Source organism: Cryphonectria parasitica (genome assembly GCF_011745365.1).
Source record: "Cryphonectria parasitica EP155 unplaced genomic scaffold M406scaffold_7, whole genome shotgun sequence".
Lineage (NCBI taxonomy): Eukaryota > Fungi > Ascomycota > Sordariomycetes > Diaporthales > Cryphonectriaceae > Cryphonectria > Cryphonectria parasitica.
This window is the reverse complement of record NW_024468915.1, coordinates 2,158,530-2,179,579: the sequence shown is the minus strand read 5'-3', so window position 1 is coordinate 2,179,579 and position 21,050 is coordinate 2,158,530. Positions and strand designations below refer to the sequence as shown.

General features: G+C 53.2%; 8 protein-coding genes across 8 annotated transcripts; 6 read left to right on the top strand and 2 right to left on the bottom strand.

The window, feature by feature from the left end:
* Nucleotides 1-2,495: 2,495 nt before the first annotated feature.
* On the top strand, nucleotides 2,496-3,893 carry M406DRAFT_46471 (uncharacterized protein; the record flags this gene model as incomplete). The annotated part of the gene is made up of 2 exons (XM_040924303.1): nucleotides 2,496-2,896; nucleotides 2,933-3,893. Coding segments are annotated over 2 exons (1,362 nt in total), but the record flags the coding sequence as incomplete, so codon positions are not given.
* A 1,785-nt stretch (nucleotides 3,894-5,678) lies between these two features.
* On the top strand, nucleotides 5,679-6,598 carry M406DRAFT_357556 (uncharacterized protein). The gene is made up of 2 exons (XM_040923709.1): nucleotides 5,679-5,825; nucleotides 6,018-6,598. Exons 1-2 carry the CDS (start codon nucleotides 5,713-5,715, stop codon nucleotides 6,568-6,570), a joined length of 666 nt encoding a protein of 221 aa, XP_040773676.1. The 5' UTR covers nucleotides 5,679-5,712; the 3' UTR covers nucleotides 6,571-6,598.
* Nucleotides 6,599-6,692: 94 nt separating this feature from the next.
* M406DRAFT_333066 (oxidoreductase) lies at nucleotides 6,693-7,713 on the bottom strand (the record flags this gene model as incomplete). The annotated part of the gene is made up of 4 exons (XM_040920811.1): nucleotides 6,693-6,716; nucleotides 6,809-6,968; nucleotides 7,056-7,137; nucleotides 7,218-7,713. The coding sequence occupies 4 exons, from the start codon at nucleotides 7,711-7,713 to the stop codon at nucleotides 6,693-6,695; spliced, it is 762 nt and encodes a 253-aa protein (XP_040773675.1).
* Nucleotides 7,714-8,935: 1,222 nt separating this feature from the next.
* Nucleotides 8,936-10,710, top strand: M406DRAFT_341863 (mitochondrial carrier; the record flags this gene model as incomplete). Its single annotated transcript, XM_040921711.1, has 7 exons — nucleotides 8,936-9,202; nucleotides 9,297-9,383; nucleotides 9,473-9,717; nucleotides 9,805-9,991; nucleotides 10,146-10,317; nucleotides 10,489-10,621; nucleotides 10,689-10,710. 7 exons carry the CDS (start codon nucleotides 8,936-8,938, stop codon nucleotides 10,708-10,710), a joined length of 1,113 nt encoding a protein of 370 aa, XP_040773674.1.
* Nucleotides 10,711-11,138: 428 nt separating this feature from the next.
* On the bottom strand, nucleotides 11,139-12,814 carry M406DRAFT_294433 (putative succinate-semialdehyde dehydrogenase; the record flags this gene model as incomplete). Its single annotated transcript, XM_040919139.1, has 2 exons — nucleotides 11,368-12,814; nucleotides 11,139-11,282 (listed from the first exon to the last, which is right to left on the bottom strand). The coding sequence occupies exons 1-2, from the start codon at nucleotides 12,742-12,744 to the stop codon at nucleotides 11,139-11,141; spliced, it is 1,521 nt and encodes a 506-aa protein (XP_040773673.1). The 5' UTR covers nucleotides 12,745-12,814.
* A 1,613-nt stretch (nucleotides 12,815-14,427) lies between these two features.
* M406DRAFT_263655 (family 5 glycoside hydrolase) lies at nucleotides 14,428-15,870 on the top strand (the record flags this gene model as incomplete). The annotated part of the gene is made up of 1 exon (XM_040917606.1): nucleotides 14,428-15,870. One exon carries the CDS (start codon nucleotides 14,428-14,430, stop codon nucleotides 15,868-15,870), a length of 1,443 nt encoding a protein of 480 aa, XP_040773672.1.
* Nucleotides 15,871-16,570: 700 nt separating this feature from the next.
* M406DRAFT_263839 (uncharacterized protein) lies at nucleotides 16,571-18,121 on the top strand (the record flags this gene model as incomplete). The annotated part of the gene is made up of 3 exons (XM_040917618.1): nucleotides 16,571-16,691; nucleotides 16,848-17,340; nucleotides 17,389-18,121. 3 exons carry the CDS (start codon nucleotides 16,571-16,573, stop codon nucleotides 18,119-18,121), a joined length of 1,347 nt encoding a protein of 448 aa, XP_040773671.1.
* A 1,139-nt stretch (nucleotides 18,122-19,260) lies between these two features.
* M406DRAFT_72672 (uncharacterized protein) lies at nucleotides 19,261-20,600 on the top strand (the record flags this gene model as incomplete). Its single annotated transcript, XM_040925562.1, has 3 exons — nucleotides 19,261-19,296; nucleotides 19,455-20,474; nucleotides 20,562-20,600. 3 exons carry the CDS (start codon nucleotides 19,261-19,263, stop codon nucleotides 20,598-20,600), a joined length of 1,095 nt encoding a protein of 364 aa, XP_040773670.1.
* Between the last annotated feature and the right edge of the window lie 450 nt (nucleotides 20,601-21,050).

Sequence of the window (21,050 nt, the reverse complement as noted above, 5' to 3'; positions counted from 1 at the left end):
GACAAGGCAAGACAGGGAACGGCCATATGGATGCATGCATAACGAGAGCGATGGATGGACTTTTTTTGTTTTTTTTTGTTTTTACGATGGACAGACATGCACGATACGAGATCAGGAAAGGCTGTGTCTTGCTATCGTACATGGCTCTCATGGCGACATCCCCCGAAGCACGTCAAATTTCATCGTACGCCGTGCAGAAGACAGAAGAACAATGTGTGACGACTTGGTTTTCGCTAACGAGACGAGGGTGTACACACACACACTCACGCACGCACGCACGCACGCACAGAGAGACAAAGACTGTGTGAGAGAGTGTGTGAGAAAGAAAGACGGGCTCGAGGTGGGCTTCCTTTTTTTTTTTTTTTTTTACCCCCTTTAACTCGTGTGTATCATCACTTGTTCCATACCCGTGTGAAGATCACAACGTCACACAAGAGAAAGAGGAAGCGAGAGACAAGGCACAGAAGACAGAGACAAGACAGACAGACAGACAGAGAGACAGAGAGGGAGAGAGAGGTATGGTCGCAAATAGATTCTCGTTGTTGCCAAGGTCAGTACCAGCAGGGCCATCGGTGGCAAGGAAAGAGAGGTGACATCACGGGCAGACAGCTCATCTACGAGTATGATATGACCGTTTCTCGCTACCACCGATCCACCCATCAATCTCGTCAATTAATCTCTGCACGAGGTACAGGACATACGCACGACCCCTGTGGACTGGACACCCCCTCTCCTGCCCCTCCACAAGTATGCGAGTGCGAGTACGTTGTCTCCCCGCATGGTTTGTCGCAATTGCTATGGTACATGCATGTCTAGTTGATCTTCATAACGGGTACTAGATTCCGATATGCAGGCGATGGGGCCGGCGTGTGTTTCTGGCCCCCTCCCCACCCCCTGCAAGTCCTCTATATAACTTAGTGAGGGAGGATGACTTTACTTGTACGATCATAGGCGCGGCAATATGTCACGTCTGCAACCCTTCCTTCCTCCCCCCCCCCCCCCTTTTCTCTTCCCCCCTCCATCTCGATCTGGTGTGACATAACGTTGTAGGTGACGACATTCTTATCATGTGGTCAAAAGACTTGCTGTGTTGTACAGATTCCCCCCTTCCTTTCGTTTCGAAAAAATTGACCGTGCGAGGTTCGTGCGGTTTTTGGGGGGGGGGGGGGGAGGGGGCCGGGCGGGATGAGCGAACAGAGTTTTTTTTCTCACCGATAGTTTAGGTGAATGGGTTTTTTGACGCTTAGGCATCGTGCATGTGGATGGTTGGATGGATGGATGGACGGGCGAATTACTTGCATGCATGAGAGACAAGGCCCAGTCGGTCTGTGTAGTGTGTTGCCTCTCTCTCTTGGTTGCATCGGCATTTTACATTCCTCTCAGTGTAGCAGATATCACCAGTTCTTGTTTTGCAGTCTTTTTGAGGTTCGTGGGGCCGATATCGAGGTGAGACATAACTTCTATGAGACAAAATGATATTAATTATAAAGCGCTGCACAAGGTAAGTGAGTACTCAACACAGTCCTGTCATGACGAATGAAACTGCTGTATGCACTGATTCCAACTAGGTGACCTGATTTCTCACAACAGGCCCTTCCAGCCTGTCAGCAACTTGACTTTGCATGGTTAGGCCAGAGCGTGGTCTAAATTAACTTGCAGAGTTAGATTATATGGGCCTAGCTTTCACACCCTCTCTCTCTCATCCCACCCAGTCTTCCTTCCTCTTCTCGATTGGTGATCTCTCTTCTATGGTTCTCCTGATCTTGACTAGGCTACTGACATCAGATGAGATTACTGCGATTATAGGCTCTCTTTAGACTTCCAGGGGATGCCGACATGCCGTAGACGGTGCTTCTACACCGCAGTAGCGCTATGAAACTACGCAGCAAGACCGATTTTTAACCACCACCACCACCATCATCACATTGCATTAAGTACAGGCCGGTATTCCCGTGAAGGAGGGGTGTCTTTTTGTGGCCCAGACTCCGCCCTCGTATCACCACCTGTGGATGTCCTCCTCCTTCTGTCTCTGCACTATCGTGATGTAGGGCGAGGGGTTGTGTGCCGACGGGGGCCATGGGGCTTGGATGGTACCCTCCTTCATGCGCGGCCGTGTGATATCGTGCGGCAGTATGGATGGGAATAAAATGGGATTAACTCTATATCTTGTTGTCTCTTTCTATTTTATTTCGCTTTTCTTCTTGTGTCTAAGTACTTGAGTACTTATAATTACTTGGCCTGCCTCCTTGGACCCGATTCCCCTCTCAAGATTTACCTACCTCCCTATCTTACTGTCTTGCAACGACCGCTACACGTGAAAAAAAACGTGTCTATATCTACTGACTTGGTTGACAACCACTAGAATCACAACTACGTACACGAAATGGTATGATTCTCCTTCACTCTGAGCAGAAAACCCCCCCATCTCTTGTTCAATAGTCCTCTCTTTCTCATCATGTTCCACACCATTCTAGACCCAACAGAAATTCCAACACGTAGGCATCATCGGCGCCGGCCTGGGCGGTCTCGCCTGCGCCATAGCCATCCGCATCCACAGCAACGAGACCATCAAGGTGACGGTCCTCGAGGCCGCCCAGGAGCTGGGCGAAATCGGCGCCGGCATCCAGATGACCCCCAACGTGGCGCGCCTGCTGGTCCGCTGGGGCGTGGCAGATGTCATCGGGCCCAACCTGGTCTCCTTTGACCGGCTCAACGTGCGCCGCAAGGAAGGGCGCATCGTGGGCGGGACGAGTGTTCCTGGGGCAGGAGGCCCGGAGAGGTGGGCTGGGGCACCCTGGTGGCTTGTTCATCGGATGCACCTCCACGATGGGCTGGTGAAGGTGGGCAGGGAGCGCGGGGTGGTGCTGGTGACTGGGGCGAGGGTGGCAGAGATCAAGTATGAGGTGGGGGAAGGGGAGAAGGTGATTGTCAGGGCAGAGAAGGAGGAGGACGACGACAGAGGTGCTAGTAGAGAGTGGGCGTTTGATCTCGTCATCGGCGCGGACGGCCTGAACTCGGTGACGAGGCAGACGATCCTGCCCTCTGTGAAGCCCTTTGCGCCGACCAACAACGCTGCGTACAGGGCCATTGTCCCCGTCAAATCGGTGCAGAGCGATCCCCTGACGCGGGACCTCGTCGCAAAGCCCGAGATGGACGTGTGGATGGGCGCGGCCGAGGGAAAAGAGCACGGCTACGTGATCGCGTACCAGATCAGCGCGGGCAGCGTGTACAACCTCGTCTTCTCCCACCACAGGACCTACCCCGTCACAGACGTCGAGGACGCCTCTCTGGGCGAGGTGCGGGCGACGTACAAGGACTACGACCCTCGGCTCCAGAGGGTGCTCGACATGGTGGCCCCTGGGTCGATCCGCCGCTGGCCGCTCCTCGTCACGCGGTGCCCGACGACGTGGTCCTCGCCGCAGAAGAACGTGACCCTGCTGGGCGACGCGGCGCACTCCATGGTCAACCACCTCGCCCAGGGCGCCGCCACGGCCATGGAGGACGGGGCGTTTCTTGGGGTCGTGCTGCGGGAGGTGGCCAAGGGGACGATCGCGCTGCGGGACGCCGTGGCTGGGTATGAGCGGGCGAGGATGCCGCTGGCGGATCTGAAGCAGCAAAAGTCGTTTGTCATGGGGCTGATTTATCATCTGGAGGAGGGGAGTGCGGAACAGGCGGCGCGGGATCGCCAGATGGAAGGGGAGTTGAAGGGGGTGCAGCCTATTCGGACGCCGGACTTGCATGCTGACCCTCTGGTGTGGAGGACCATCTTTGGTAAGTCATGTTGTATTCTCTGCAATCTTGTCTCTTCTTTTGTTTTATTTTTTCTTCTTTTTCTCTCTCTGTTTGTCTGTCTGTTTGTTTCCTGTGACGAACATGGGAGAATCGAACCGTGAGCTAACATTTTGGCATTGGAGAATACGATCCTGAAGCTCATGCTGAACAGACGGTTCAGGAGCTCCTGGAGAAGAATCATGGCCTTCGCAATGAAAGAACTGGCGTGACCAAGGAGATCGTGAGACCCCTTTACATGCGCGCACACATACACACAACCCTCGGAGTTTTGTGTGGACCTTTCTCTAGCTGACTTTGAATTGTTTGACAGGCTGATCTGTATATGAACTATTGGATGCCACCAGGGCCCTCGAAAGTCAAATCTCTACTCTAAGATGTGAAGAGAACAGGTAAGAAAGGAGAATCAAAGAAGGAGGGAAGGAGAGGAAAGAGATTTGGGGGGGGGGGGGGGGTTTAATCATGTGTTTCTTCTTTTGAGTCCGGAATCAAATGACTTTATTTAGCAATAATGCAATGATCTTGTATTTCACAAAAAGAATTGTGAAGGAATTCAAGTTGCAAAGGACTTGATCGATATATAACTTTACCCATTCTCATTGCCCTCCAAGCAAACACAGGTTCAATAAAAATGTGGAGACAAATTCTCACGAACTCGAAGGAGACAAGAAAAATGGCATTGGTATATTACTATGGTTAATTATGGCCTGACCGCTGGTCACTATCCATTTCATGAGCGTCTCAGCCAGCTAATCATTCCTCATGCATCTCTCTCGGCAATGCACGCAGGATTGCTGTGCCACACCTCGGCAGATGGACGCTTCAGCCGCTGCCGGTCTTTTAGAGTTTAGAGGTGTTCTTCAGTCCCATTCTTGACCTTCTTCGGACTCTGCCTTCTAGAAACGTCTACCTTTTGGCATCGTTTCCTTCTTCAGTCTCGCTAAACATGTCTGAGTCCGGTGAGCAGCAGCAGCAGCAGCAGCAGCAGCAGCAGCAGCAGCAACAACAACGACAACAAGTGGTCAGAGCCAGCACGCGCATTGCTAGGCGAGCACGGCCTGTGCGGGCATCGGATGCGCAATGGGACCAACACAAGGATCTCATTCAGAAGCTGTACATGGACGATGAGTTACCTCTCAAGTGGGTCATGGAGTTGATGGAGAGGGAGCATGGTTTCAAAGCATCGTGAGAATTTAAACAATACCAAACACATTTCCTGACAAGATTTCAATCTGCCAACACAAAACTCTAATTGGTTCCCACAGGTTAAAAATGTACAAGACCCGACTGAAGAGCTGGGGCGTACGCAAGAACATCAGGATCAAAAACGACATGCTCCAGGAGGCAAGCAGTGCCCACATCACCACCAACACGGCCCAAAGAGGCGGCGGACCCCGGATCCAGCTGGCCAACGGCGTCGTCGTCGACATTGATCGCCTGGACGCCTACCTCCGCCGCAGCAAGATGATGTCGCCGGCCGCAAGACAGTACTGCATCCAGGGGGCCTTTGGCCTGCAGTACGCATCCGTCTCGATCCGCCCGCCCGACACGCTCGCCCTGGTCGAGATCATCTTCCTCCAGATCCCAGAGTACATCCGCAGCCACTGGGGCGACGAGATGGCGCCCATGGATGTGGTGCAGGCCCTGACGTCCGAGCAGCCGCTCGCCCAGGCCATGCGGTGGTCGCACTTCTCGTACTGCCTGGGCAGGCTGCTGCGGAACCGCCGGCTGGCCGAGGCGCTGATCCTCATGCGCGTCATGCCCGACATGCTCACGGCGCACTGGAAGAGCAGCCCCAAGAATGTCGTCATGAGCCTGTTCATGTTCCTGATCGAGAGGATCCGCGACTGTGCGGCGATGGAGAACCCGGAGTCGTTGTGGCTGCTCAGGGCTACCAAGTCCCTGACTGGTTATGTGGCTGATATGTTGGCGGAGCTGCCTAGCAAGGCGCCGTGGCTCCAGCTGGCTGTGTCGCTGGCTAGGAATTTGTCCAAAGTGGAGGATGAGGATTTGAGCGAGGCTGTGATACGGGCTTGGTAAGTAGTCGCGCCCTTTTTCACCAGTTGATCCTTTTAACTTCTGCTTCTTGTTCTCTTCATTCCTCTATTTCTTTCTTCGGTGCCTCTATCCAGTACCATGATTGCTTCATAACGTCTTGGTTATCAAATGTTCAAGATGTTACTGGGCGGGTTGGTGAAAGCCAAAGCTGACCCATCCAAATTTTACAGGACTACATTTTCGTATCATCTCAACCACTTGGTATCTCTTTCAGCCATGCTAGACCGCGTGAGAGCATGCGACGTAGGAGGAGTCACATTCATCAGCCACGTCCACGAGGGCATCAGGATGCTAGACGAGCAACCCAACTCCACAGGCATCGAGCAGTCGCTCCATGTGCTCTACTCGCTCGTCCGGGGCATGGAGATCCTCTCCGACGCCGAGGGACACCATGCAGGGGACGACTGGCGGGTGAATTCGGGCTACGCCTTGATCCTGCGGCGGACAGGCGAGGCGCCTGGGTGGATGGCCCCGTACAGGTTTTTAGCAGAGAGGCATAGACATCGTGGCGAGCGCGACGAGGCAGAGCAGGCTCTGCGGAAGGCTATCGAGACGGCGAGTGAGCTTTGGTCACCGTGGGATCCGGTTGTGTTTGGCTATGTGTCGGTCTTGCGGATCTGGCTGGTGGAGTGGTACGGCGAGGGCAGCGTCAAGGTAGCAGAGGTCACTAGATGGCAGGACGAGCTGAGGGGTCGTGTTGGGGCTTCAGCTCAGAGGCAGTAGTTGATTGAAGCAATTAATTACAACATGTTTCAAAAGTTTGACAGTCTGCCTTTGTCCTCGTGAAGACCAAGGTATTTAACCATATTACTGAACAACAAATGTTTTGAAATGCGCTCCGAGATTTAGATACAGCGACCACCATCGACCTGGCGATGAATGTATCCTTGTAAGCGACGTTGAATGGTGAAGAGAAGAGCAGGCAAGGAAGTAGAAATACGCAGAAGAGGACTTCACGCACCTCGAGGTTCACACCTGTGATAAATGCAGCCTCGTCGCTCGCAAGGTAACAGCACCCGTTGGCCACGTCAGCCGGCGTCGACCCGCGGCCGAGGGGAACAGTGGCGATGAACCCAGCTCTGTTTTCCTCTGTGTCCGGCTTGCCTAGAAACATATGGGACCTAGAGGCCAGTCAGATACAACCATTTGCAGGAGGAATATGTGTTTTGCTTCAGATATAGTCGTTCAGCATCAACAACAATACTCACATTCCAGTGCCACTTCCAAAGACCGGAGACACCGAGTTGAACCGGATCTGCTTGGGCCCATACTCGACGGCCATTGACTTGGCTAAGCATCAGGATGAATGATTTATTAGTATGTACTTTGTTATACAACGTTCTGGACTTTTGCAATTAGAAAAGACATACTCGCGTTGATAACAGCCGCCTTGGATGCATTATACCAAGCGAGCCCAGGTCGAGGCCGTATGCCAGCCGTAGAAGCCATATTGATAAAACACCCAGGCCTGCCATTCTCAAGGAAGTAAGGCAGCACCACATTCGTAGACAGCCAGATGGCCTTGACGTTGACGTTGAAACAAAGATCAAAATCCTTTTCCGTCACCGACTCGGTCGGCTTGTTGGGATACGTTGCCCCGGCGTTGTTAACGACAATGTCCAGGCCGCCGAACTTCTCCATGGCGACTTGGAGCAGCGACTGCCAGTCCTCCCTTTGGGTCACATCGCCTCGCTGGAAGACTGCTGAGGTGCCGAGCTCGCTGGCGACGGCCTCCCCGCTCTCTACCGACAGGTCGGCCACGATGACCTTGGCGCCCTCGTGGATGAATTTGGTAGCGATGCCGCGGCCGAACCCTGAGGCTGCACCGGTGACGATGGCGACTTTGCCTTCGAGACGACGAGACATGGTTGGGGATGAGTCGTAGTTACGGACAGTGGTCGACTTGTGTAACTATGTCTACGCAAGAGAAGGAATGATAGAGTCGGAATAAATAGCGAATATAGAAAGGTCTGCCGTAATCAACTATAGAAGTGCATGTGGTTACTGCCTAGTCGGAGAAGACATGAGAACTAACACTGACCCCGCACGCCAGATCGGCATATAATGGAAGCACCTCGAGACATTGCCCGTCGAAGGGAGAAGAGAGAAAGAAAAAATAGAAAGTGGTGCAGGGAAATTCCATTGGTTGATGTGTGTCTTGTTTGTTGGAGAAACAGAAGCATTTGGGGTTTCGAGCGACAGATTTAGAAGCAGTCAGGCCACTGCGTATGTCTGTTTATTTTACCATTATCTTTATTGAAAGCTGCAGCCTTTGATATTGATGGGTTATTATTAGTATTAGGCCCTTTGGTATCGAAAAAAAAACAAAAAATCGAAAAGGGAGAGACAGACGCCCTCATTCTCAAGTGTCTCTTTTCTATTCATACATAACCAACAAACTTCTTCCCAGTTGGGACGCTGAATCTTTGACAAGTTTTCAATTTTTAGTCTATAGCTTCGGAGCTACAAGTCAAAGGTCAATCCCACTACGACACTGAGACAGGGATTCAACCACTGCAGGCCAGCTTGGAGGTACTTTATCCGAAAGCAGCGCTATACAAACGACTATTTACACAAGTAAATAGACCTTATATTCATAGGCGCCAATGTAAAAGCTTAAAACGGCGCCTACCGCGCGTCTCTGGCGTTTCTGGCGTCTCATGCAGTGGCTCCAGCTTCCCAAGCAAAGGTGACTGAGGGTGACATTCTGGGACACTCACGTCACCCCACCAGAAAATGGCGAGCGCGTGGAGGCACTGGGAGGTGTGCCAGGACAGCCAAAGAGGCTCTCGGAAACGGCCCGGAGATAAAGTTAAAAAGACCCAACACGCCAGAGATTACGCAACCCGGTCGCCCGGCAAAGCAAATCTGGCTTTCAGTGCTCATCATTCATTATGTGATGGAGTGGATTTCTAAGCGCTCACATGCAACTTGATTCAGTTTTGAGGACATTGATTCTTTATCACCAAAGGAGGGAAAAAAATCAAATTGTACAACTTGGGACTCGAAATAAAACAAGAAAAGAGATACAGAGTATTCGACACTAGACTTTGTCTTGTCCTTTAGGTCTCTTTTCTGCTGTTTGACCATGTCCCCCGCAGCAGCAGCAGCCGGGGCAGCCGGGACGGAAACGCCGCCCAAGACGCCGCCTCCGGACACGGAAGAGACGCCACTGCTCGCATCACAGGCCGACGAGGACCGCGACGAGCATCAAGAGGCTGCCCTGCTCGAGCCGCCCCAGAACGAGACCAGGCGCACCAAGAGCTGGTGGTTCTGGCGGATCCTGTGGGCCGTGGTGGCGGCGTTGATACTCGCTGTCTTTATCAAAGGTTGGGTGGACGCGAAGGATGTGGACGTGAGTACTTGAGACATTGTCTGGCGATGGTGCCCTTCAGGGCCTGCTCTTTTCTATGTTGTACTACGATGCTGATGGTATGTTACACGCACAGTTTGACCTGAAAGGCGCTCTGATGAAGGCGCTTGGTGGTGGTCTGAGTGGTGCCGCTGCGATGCTGTTGCAGGTCTTGCTCTTGATGGTATGCAACCAAACGACGTCCTTTACGAGCCTCAAGCCTCTTGGACTGACTGACCGACTGACTGACTCAACCGTCTTCGCTCTCCTCAGTGGATTCGTACAATCATGAACTACCAATACCGCCATGGCTCTTCTCTCACCACAGCGACCAAGACCCTGTACGCAGAGGGTGGCATCCGCCGCTTTTACCAGGGCACAGGCTGGGCCCTCATCCAAGGCCCAGTCTCCAGGTTCGGCGACACCGCCGCCAACGCCGGCATTCTGGCCCTGCTCCAGTCCAATGGCTATCTTCGCCAGCTGCCTACAGTCATCCAGACCATCTTTGCCTCCCTGTGGTAAGACAAGAAACAGCGCCTCTTGAGAGAGAGAGCTTGTGTAATGACGAGAGTACGACTTGGCTGACCCTGAGACATGATCAAAAGCGCCGCCGCATTCCGCATGATCCTCACCCCGATCGACACCATGAAGACCACCATGCAGGCCCAGGGTGCACGCGGCACAGCCTTGCTCAGGAGGCGCGTCAAGGAGAACGGTATCGGTAGCCTGTGGTGGGGTGCCTTTGCCACTGCGGCGGCCACGTTTGTGGGACATTATCCTTGGTTCGCAACGGTGAGTCGAGTTCTGGACCGATCTTTCTGTCTTTCTTCTGTTCTCCTTCTTGCCCTTTGTTTCTCCTCCTCCTCCTCCTCCTCCTCCTCCTCCGTGTACTTCTGAGACAGTTGGAGGGCTGACAAACGAGGGAATCTTCCTCACCACATGACAGTACAACTTCCTGTCAGAGGCCATCGCGGAGCCGCCGAAGCACCCGCTCATCGTCTGGCTCGCCCGCCTCGCCCTCATCGGTTTCTGCGCCTCGGTCGTGTCCGACTCTGTCTCGAACTCGCTGCGGGTGATCAAGACATACCGTCAGGTGAACGACACCCAGGTCTCATACAGTACGTCCTTCATCCCCCCCCCCCCCTTTCCTCATTCCGTCCGTGGCAAATCGCCGAGAAGAAAAGAAGTGAGCGAAAGAGGGAATAGAAACTTGAGATACGTGGAACGGTATGATGTGATGTGCTGTTGCTGACTCCTTGTTTCTGTGCTACCTTTTGCGTGTGTTATAGCCGAGGCCGCCCGTCTTGTTGTCCTACAGGACGGCATTTTGGGCTTGTTTGGTCGTGGCCTCAAGACACGCATCATTGCGAATGGGCTGCAGGGCATCCTGTTCTCTATACTTTGGAAGCTCTTCCTTGATCTGTGAGTAGTGTTCTATTTGGATGTCTTCGGCGGGTTGAACATGGACATTTGCTGACATCCAGAAAAGATGGGACAACAGGACTTCTTGAGAAGGCGAGATCGGCCGGATCAAGAACTCGCCAGGGTTACTTTGGCCTAGATATCAATCAGGGCCAGCTGCGAGTCGAATGCAGGTGCAAATCACATCGACTTCGACCTAGAAGGATGTAAATGACAACTTGTGTGTCCATGTATGATTACATGGACGACAAGAAGGGATTCTCTCGGGTATAGATGGGCGATAGAATACGGGCAAGGATCCCATTACATTTTTGTATCGAATAGTTAGGCTTTCCTAGGTGCACATAGGCATTCTGAAGTCGTAAATAGCAAAGATGGTCCAGCAAAGAGTATCATTGATCGGTCTCCCGTCTTCATTTTCTCCGTCGCTCAAGCTTCCTCTGAGTTCAGTAGCCTCCTATATCGGGCGGTAATTACTCACATACAGTTTTGGAAAGGACTCCTCCTTTGATGTAGATCAGTAATGATCCTGAAGCGTCAAGGTCCCGGTCTTTGAGATCAGGTATTCATCCACGGCAACATCCTTGCCGCTTTCTTTTCCAAGACCGCTCTCCTTGATGCCACCGAACGGTGACTCGGCTGCCGACTGATTCCCAGTATTCTGTTGTCAATATGAATGCGTCAGTACATTTCCATCATCTTGTAGATCATATTGATCTTGTTTTTCTTCCTTTCTCGGTACTTACCAGACCAATCATGCCAGCCTCCAACCTCTCAAACATCCTCCACAAGCGATCAACATTCTTGGTAAACACATAGCTGGCGAGTCCCATACTCGTGTCGTTGGCCTTCTTGACTGCATCATCTTCCGTGTCAAACCTGAACACCCCCAAGACAGGCGCAAACATCTCCTCCCTGGCCAGCTCCATATCATCTGTAATGCCCGTGAGGATCGTCGGCGCCATGAAGTAGCCCGTCGCACCGCCATTAGCCCCACCACCACCGCCGCCCTGCTGCTCACGCTTGCCGGTGCCCATGATTACTTTGGCGCCTTTGGCCACAGCATCCTGATGCAGATGCTCTGCCTTGTCCAGGCCCCTAGGCGTCGTCACAGGTCCCATCGTCGTGCCCTCCTCGATACCATGCCCAACCTTCAGCTGCTTCGTCTTGGCAGCCAGCATCTCCACGAACTTGTCATGCACCCCGGCCTGGACATACACCCTGTTGGCCGAGATGCACGCCTGGCCTGCATGCCGCCACTTGAGCGCCATGAGCTGCCCCAGAGCCTGCTCGAGATCGGCGTCGTCAAACACAACAAAGGGACAGTTTCCACCCAATTCCAGCGTCACCTTTTTCAGATTCCGCGCACACAGGCCCGAGATGATCTTGCCGACCCTCGTGGAGCCAGTAAAGGTGACCTTCTTCACCAGCGGGTGCAGACACAGTGCCTCGGCCACAGGCGGCGTGTTGTCCAGGCTCGTAGTCAGCACATTCAGCGCACCGGGCGGGAACCCAGCGCGCACAGCCAGGTTGGCAAGACACAGCGTCGTGATGGGCGTCTCGGGGCTGGGTTTCACGACCATGGTGCAGCCCGCCGCCAGCGCCGCGCCGGCCTTGCGCAGGACCATGGCGATGGGGAAGTTCCACGGGCACAGCGCAGCCGCCACGCCGAGGGGCTGCTTGATGACCAGCACGCGGCGGCCTGCGACGGAGCCGCTGTACACGCTGCCCTGGACGCGGTCCGCCTCGCCTGCGAACCACCACGTGAACCCCGTCGAGTAGTCCAGCTCGCCCTGCGCCTCGGCGAGGGGCTTGCCTGTCTCGTAGACCAGGATGCGCGCGAGATCGTCGCGGGCGGCCAGGATGAGCTGGTGCCAGGCCATCAGGAGCTGGGCGCGGCGGCGGGGCGTGTACTTGGAATAGGCGAGGAAGGCCTCGTGGGCGGACTGGACGGCCTCGTCTACGTCCTCGGCTTGGCTGTCGGCGCAGGTGGTCCAGACTTTTCCTGTGCCTGGGTCTTCTACCTCGAAGCGCTTGTTGGACTTGGTTGCGGTCCATTTGCCGTGGACGAAGCAGTCGGGCTGGAAGAGGTCCTTGTCTTGAAGCTCAAAGGGGAGGTCCATTTTGTCTTCGGGACGGACCAAAATTGTAGGAGAGTGTCTTGAAAAGAGGGTTGAAAGCCCCTGGATTTACTTTGTTCAGATGAAAGTTCGGCGTTTGTGTTCATCAATATCAAAAAGCGGAGATGATGATGTTGCTGCTGCTGCTGATATAATATCACGGTGGGGTTCGGGGCGATATTCGCGAGGGGAAATGTCTCGGTAAATAGCAGAGCGCCGCTGACGATTAGAAAGAGTTTTGTATCAGAACTATTGGCCTGAAACTAGAGCCAAGCAGATAGATGGTAGAATTTGAATATATCATGGGTCGTGGTACAAGTTCTCCCTTGCTGTAAATGGAAGTGTGTGATGCAAGAAGAGGGGATGTCCGAGGCATAGAGATTGTTAGTGCAGAAATGGTTTATTTAGTGATTAGCCGACCGAGCTTGGGGAAGTTTGGAGCCTACTTGAAACTATTCCCATGGCTAGACTGTAAATTCCAGCCCTTTTTCTTCTTCTCTTCCAATCGTTTCAAGGCTCATCTTTCAGTGCGTGGCTTGTTCTTTTAGCATTTGAGCTCAGCTCCATGAGTTGAATCGAAGCATCCATGGATCCATACTCAAGACTTTTACCATGAGGACCTCGTAACCTGAGAATGATGATGAAAAATAGTCATTTCTAGTTCTTGTGTGAAATAAGAAGAAATGGAAATACAGAAAATAAGAAGAAGAAAAATAGGAGGAGAACTCTATTGATTATTGCAAATTAAAGGTCAGAAGACAGATTTCAGACTGATATGGCTGTCCCAATCCCAAGAATTTGGGTAATTGTGTCGAAGAATCCCTGGCACTTCATGCAGAGTTGGCACGACTATATCGATGTTTACTGGGCTCTTAACAAACTTTTATGATTTATGAAAACCATACATGACTAATTGAAGGCATGAATTTACAATACAAGTGGCTATTTGGCGACCTTGTACATAGTATTAGCATAAATCAATAGACATGCTTGAGCAAGTCCTCTGGTTTTGATTAAGTAAATAATAGTGGAGTTGCAGTCTGGGAACATGACTCCATTTCGTCGTTGGAATCATGAATTGCATAAACAATCATAATCGACATGAATGTATACACGTTTATACAAACTGGAAATAAAAACAACAAGTAAAAATAGAATCCATCTGCTTCCCAAAACCACAAGGGCATCCACAGTCACTGCACCCAGGCGGGGAGGGCGCCATGACCCATGGGCATTAATTATGTGCTATTTAATTGGAGAAGGGGTGTTGCATTCTGCCATTACCTCCACGATCCCACGCATTGGCAAAATCCGCTCACGGAACGAATAACCCCAACAGGCTCAAAGTAGCAACTCGCGGAGACATCGCAGCCGGATCCAATACATATGGAGCAGCTCTGACCCAACGTGACCTCGGGGAGCCGGAGCCGAGGTTGGCGCCTTGCAAAGCCGTGGTGAACCAAGTAATAGCCCTTGTAGAGAGGTCACTTGCCACGAGGAATTATTACTGCTTTGGCCCTCTTGTCTTGTATAGCTGTGTTTACTATATTACTAGGAGACACGAGAAATTGTTGTTTCCCCCTCAACTGCCAACCCAATGTCTTGTCAAGGTTTGGCGAGGATTGCTGGCCTCCTTCTTCTCTCGTACCGGTGCCCACTGTCTTTGTTGTTCCTCACCACATGAAAATGTTGCGCAAAGTCGTCACTGTCGCCGCTCTGGCAGTGGTGGTCGCAGCCGACGAGACATGGACCATCAATGCCACATCCAACTGGGGCACCTGGGATGGATGGGGCGTCTCCCTCGCCTGGTGGGCCAAAGCCTTTGGGACCCGCGACGACCTGGCCGACATCTTCTTCAGCCTGGACTCGACGACGTATGATTCCGTCAGCCTTCCTGGCCTCGGGTTCAACATTGCTCGCTACAATGCAGGCGCGTGCAGCAACAGCACCTACGACGACACCACCATGGTCGTGTCGCCCGACATGATCGCATCTCGACAGATGGACGGGTACTGGTGGGACTGGGCCTCTGGGGACCCGACCTCGAGCAGCTGGCACTGGGACGTCGATGCAAACCAGCGGTCGATGCTGAGCAAGGCCGTTGCCAACGGTGCCAACCACATTGAGCTGTTTAGCAACTCGCCCATGTGGTGGATGCTGTACAACAAGAACCCGTCCGGGTCCGACGACGGCTCCAGCGACAACCTGCAGAGCTGGAACTACGACAACCACACCCACTACCTGGCAGAGATTGCACTGTACGCCAAGGACAACTGGGGGGTCACCTTTGAGAGCATCGAGCCCTTCAACGAGCCCTCTGCCGACTACTGGGTGGGCACGACGGGCACCCAAGAGGGCTGCCACTTCGACATCTCCACGCAGGCCACCGTCATCGAATCACAGCGCGCCGCACTCACCTCCCTAGGCTTATCCTCTGCCATCGTCTCTGCATCCGACGAGAACACATACGACGAGGCCGTCACGACGTTCGACGGTCTCGGGTCCACGGCTCTCAAAGACCTGGGCCGCATCAACGTGCACGGCTACGAGGACGGCTCCGGCAACCGGGACGGGCTCTACGCGCTCGCCTCAGGAGCGGGCCTGGCCCTGTGGAACAGCGAGTACGGCGACAGCGACGCCACGGGCTCGAGCCTGGTGAGCAACCTGATCCTGGACCTGCGTTGGCTGCACCCGACGGGCTGGGTGTACTGGCAGGCCATCGACGGGGGCGGCTGGGGGCTCATCGACGGCGACAACGACGACCTGACGCTGGGAAGCCCGAGCCAAAAGTACTTTTGCCTGGCCCAGTTCACGCGGCACATCCGAGAGGGGATGCGCATCCTGGACGGCGGCGCGGATCACGTCGTGGCGGCGTACGACGAGGTCAACTCGAAGCTGATCATCGTTGCGGTCAACTGGGGCGACGCGCAGTACCTCAACTTTGAGCTGTCGGGCTTCTCGACGCCCGGCACGAGCGGGCAGACGATCCCGAGGTGGAGCACCGAGATTGGGAGTGGTGACCAGTATGTGTCGACGCCGGCTGATACGGTGCAGGATGGGACTGTTTTCTGGTCGTACTTTGATACAAATGAGGTGCAGACGTTTGAGGTGGCCAATGTGAAGATCTGAGGAGAAGAAATGGTTCTGTTGTGCATAAGAAGTTAGCACATGCAGTTTATCGAATACATCAAAGAGAAAGTGGAACAACAACTGTGTGTCTTTTTGTGTCAACGCAAGGAGATTACTGTACTGTACTTTATGGAACTCACCTAATCAGTGAAATACTGACAGTGTACTATGATGGTAATAGTACCTCGTAATGGCATTCAATTCTCAACACATGGCTCGTATTGCGGATCATTTCCAACACAATATAACCTTCGCCAAGGATATAGTTCTCTCGACCCAAAACAGACACATGACGAGTTAAATTACTGAGCAACAACTGGCTTACAATGAGCAGAGACTTGACAAAGGATTATGTGAGACCACGGCTACTTCTACTAGAAAACCGAACCGGGGCTGCCGAACCCCCCGAGCCGAAGCACACAACGGAAAGTTTATCGTCCGAACCCACCCGGTAAATCCGTGGCTCGTCGTGGCTCACATCAGCCACTCCGATCAGGCCTCCTTATCCGCCCAGCTAAATCCATCTCCCCCTCGATTCCCCTTCCAACTGCGCTCATGTAAGCCATTTTCTTTCCTTCATTTCCTCTCTCTCGCTCTCTCCAACCCCTCAAGCGGCAGATAACAGAAGCACAAGCAAGGAAGCGCTATGGATCCGACGCGAGCAGATGCGACAGTAGTGGCAGCCACCAACAGAGCAACGATGTCTCCTCAGGGGGTCGTGAAGGGGTCCAACAGCAGTGGGGGGCAGGGGAAGCGGAAGCCGGTCCGCCGAGATCCCGAGAAGAGAAGACTACAGAACATACAAGCCCAGAAGAAATATCGTGAGTTGTTGACTGGCTTATTCCTTTCTTGCCCTCTTTTTCTTTTATTCATTTGATTGTAGTATTCTATTCTTCTTTTATCCTTCTTTTCCTTCTCTCTTCTTCTCTCTTCTTTCTCTCTTTAATTTCAACATGCTGATGACATTTTCTGTCAAGGCGAAAAGCTGCGAAAGCGTCTCGATGACCTCGAGACACTGGCAGCATCTGTGGCCAAGAACAGGCTGCAGACAGGCTCATCACCATCAGCAGCATCAGAGCCCACGAGTATCAGTAATGGAGAGCTGACCCAACTTATGGTTGGGACACCCATTACACCTCAAACCTCGCCGTCTGATGTGGCGCTACAGGACTGGATGTTTCTGGACTGTAACAATACTACAGAGGCCCAGGAGGATCAGGAGGTGCAGGCACCATCCACGACGGTGTTTTCCACTCCATTTGAAGAAGGAGAAGCAGGATTTGCGTCGTCTTCGTCGCCCTCATCATCATCGTCGTCGTCGTCGTCGTCGTCGTCGTCGTCCACACTACCAGATGACACGGCAGCAGCAGCAGCAGCAGCAGCAGCAGCACCACCACCACCAGGGCCATCGTCGGATCTTGCTCTCTGGGACATGGACTTTAGAAGCTTTTTCAACCCCTCCCAGCCCATGTATCGAAACTTCCAGTGGTCCAAGCACTCAGACTTCCTGTACAAGAGCTACATCGACTGCGGGTGTCCCGCGCAGCACGTCGAGGTGCAGACCAGACAGCCAGGCAGCGGCGCGAGCATCCAGCTCCTGAGGGTAGGAGGTACGCCCCTCCCCGCCGATCCCTATGCCAACCACATCCGCATGGATGTCATGTGCACCCTCACGGCCATGTGGAGCAACTGTCTACAGGTGGGCGTCTCGGAGCCCATGTTCTGCGAGGACGACAGCCTCTCGCCCTTTTATCGTCCAGGGCTGGGCCGCAACATCATCCAGAATGCCGAGTCGTCGGAGCCGTCGTCTTTGTCGTCATCCGAGTCCTCTGAAGCTCCCATGATCCGCACCGTGCAAAACATTTTCCGGACGCTGAAGCCAGACCTGCGACCTATCAGGGAGCAAATCACCCACCCGCACCACCCTGCCATCGACGTGCTCCCATTTCCGACTGTTCGAAGGAACATGTTGTTGAACGTGACGGTGTTTGACGAGGACGAGTTCTGTGTGGATATGTTGGCGGGGCTCATCTGCTGGGGCTCGGCTGGCGCAGGGAAGAGGGATATTAATGTTGCTACGGGTCAAGCGTCGTCGGGCACGCCGTGGGACTCGAGGAGTTGGCAGGCCAAGCCTTGGTTTCTGAGGAAATACTGGGCCCTTCTTGGTGGTGAGGATGGGGAGCTTGTGCGGCAGAGTGAGTGGTGGCGGGGCGTCAGGGGGGAGGAGGAGGACATCTGGCTGTGTCCTTGATGGAAGTTGGGTGCTTGTATTGTATTATTATTGTTGTTATAGAACTAGCAAATCAGCCATGCTGGGTTGAGCCTCTGTAGATCAAAAAAACTAGATTGGATCCTCTCTTGATTGACAAGTAGCGCACTACAACATTATGAGGGTTGGATTTGCAAGGAGCGAGCCGCAATGCTGATGGACCCTGCGACTATAGTGATGGATCATTGTTGTAAATAGAGGAGAAAGGGTGCGATTGGAGAGTGATGCAGCTCATGTAATGCAGATACATCTCTTTTCTCTAGCTGAGGATTTCATGAAGCGCATGAGAGATTATGGGACTGTTGGCAGCATAGAGGTAAATTATCAATATTATTTGCTAACACGTATCTTTACAACGCTGCTGGCCACCTTATTCGATACTGTGTCACCTGGCCCTCTAAAATCTTGAGAGATAAAAAACAAAAACAAGGACAAGGACATAACCAGAGTGGTGTTGAAATAGCAAAACAGCTGCCCAGCAACCCCTCCGACCTTATCTGTTGTTGAAGAAGTTCTATGGACAATCTGCACTGATAAGAGTTTCCTCAGCCAGCCAAAACGTAAGGAATGCCTGGTTCTAGTCGACCAAAAAAGAGTCCCTGCAGTAGCGCATCTCTTCTCCTCATCGTTCAAACTTTATTCCCCCAGATTTTGTCACCTAGTCTCGGTATATTTCTTGGCTTGACCCGGCTTGACCTGGCTTGGCCGTTGCCCAGCTTGCCTCGTTCACGCCCAACTGAGAAAATCATTAGTCCACGGGGTCATGTTGATTGCCGGCAAGCCACTTAACTATGCCCAAAGGGTGCTTCTCGAGACGCCTACAGGGGGCGCTTGGCATCTCAGGGTAAAACTTATACCGCTATGCACGTTGGAACAGGACATTCCGGATTCTGATTCCGATGTAACAGTAGCACGCGATAACCACTTTGTAGCAAGAAGCTATAATAAGACTGGCCCACAGCATCAGTATCTGTAGAGTAGCCACCGGCCTGTGGGAAACAGAGAGCGCGAGTTGCACAGCAAGATCAAGAAGTAAAACAAGATTGACTGTTGATCGCATCGTATTTGCGACCCTCAGAGAGACAGATTCACTTTGATTGTGCCCTCTTCGTCGCTTCAGAATGAAGGCCGATACTTACAAAGCCGCCGTTTTGACGGTAAGTTTCACTCTGCTTCGAGACACATCCGAAGTCGTCGTCCACAGGGACAAATGATTTGTATGAGGCATATAAGTGCAACCAAGTTTATCCAACGCAGTTATTGATTCAGATTCTCCAAAAAAAAATCCCCATTGACTAATGCTATAAACACACAGGTACAAGGCATTCCCCCAGCCTTGGAAGTCCAAATCCTCCCAAAGCCCCGCCCGGGCCCCAACGAGGTCCTTGTCCGGCTCAACCTCACCTCCCTCTGCGGCACCGACTGCACCCAGGCAGCAGGCCACCTCGGCCCCACGCGCGCCGTGCTAGGCCACGAGGGCGTCGGCCGCATCGAGGCGCTGGGCAGCAACGTCGGCAGCCTCGACCCGTCCATCACGCCCGGCCAGCGCGTCGGCGTGGCCTGGACGCGCGACTTCTGCGGGCGGTGCGCCTTCTGCACCAACCTCGCGCGCGACGGCGAGACGCGCTGTGCCGCCAAGCCGCACTCGGGTCAGCACTGCGACGGCACCTTTGCGCAGTACACGCTCGTGCCGGCCCGCTATCTCCTGCGCATCCCGGACTCGTTTGCCGGCGTGCCCGACGAGCACCTTGCCCCTGTGCTCTGCGGCGGCGTCACGGCCTACAAGGCGCTCAAGTCGTGCGATGGCTTGTATCCGGGCCAGTGGGTGGCTGTGAGCGGTGGTGGCGGCGGCGTGGGTGCGTTTGTGGTGGCGTTTGGGAAGGCGATGGGGTACAGGATGATTGCGGTCGATGCAGGCAAGGAGAAGGCGCGGTTTGCGCTGGGCGAGGGCGCAGAGCACTTTGTGGACATCACCAGCGCAGAGGTCAAGAGTGTGGGCGCGGCAGCCGAGGTGAAGAGGCTGACGGGCGGGCTGGGAGCGCCCGCTGTGCTTGTCTGTGCTGGTGTGGGCGCTGCGTACCAGACGGCTATAGAGATGCTCGCGCCGTTTGGGACGCTCGTGTGCGTGGGCATTCCACCGCCTGGGCAGGTCTTCTCGATGCACCCGCTTCAGTTCATCGCATCTGGATTCAAGGTCATTGGCACGTCGGTCGGCACGCGCAGAGATACGCTGGAGGCTCTTGAGTTTGTCCGAAGGGGTCTCGTCACGCCCAAGGTGCAGTGGGCCGAGCTCGAGAAGATGACGGAGCTGATGGACGATGTTGTGAAGGGCAAGGTGAGCACATTATACTCAATATCCCTGCGTACAAGATTTGACCTCGGTGGGTTGCACAAAATTGTACTAACATGTTATTACCTACAGGTGCAAGGAAAGTATGTGATCAGCCTTGACAATGTATGAGGTTGCGGATTTCGTGCTCAGATAAAGGCATCGATCTTTCTTGTGTGGAATGCAAGCCTTCAACGTGGTAACGAAGAACATGGTGACGAGGGCGAATATGTAGATGTAGTGATTATCACAAAGAATCAGTCGATATCATAGAACGAGAAGATGACTTTGCTATCCTTGGTCGGGATAAATCTTATAATTCTGTTGTTCGTCACTGCTTCTCAAATGTATTGGTCGCAAAGGCAAACAAGAGTAAACTCAAATTAGGTATCACAGTATTGATTGGTCACTTCATAAGGGATGAAATGAATGTAACGACTTATTTTGATTCCTTTCTAAGGATGTATTTAGAAGAGTTTAGCAGTTCGTCCCATCTTGTTTAGCTGCAGTGCAGCCCCTGCTCGAGGTCTCTTCTATCGATCTCTTCCCCGCATGATGACGATCACTATTTTCTACCTTGCC

What these genes read in the sequence shown, in the direction of transcription:
- M406DRAFT_357556 (XM_040923709.1), top strand. Translation starts at nt 5,713, where the DNA reads ATGTTGGCGGAGCTGCCTAGCAAGGCGCCGTGGCTCCAGCTGGCTGTG. An exon ending in GAGGCTGTGATACGGGCTTG is followed by an intron (nt 5,826 to 6,017) that starts GTAAGTAGTCGC and finishes CAAATTTTACAG; the next exon opens with GACTACATTTTCGTATCATC.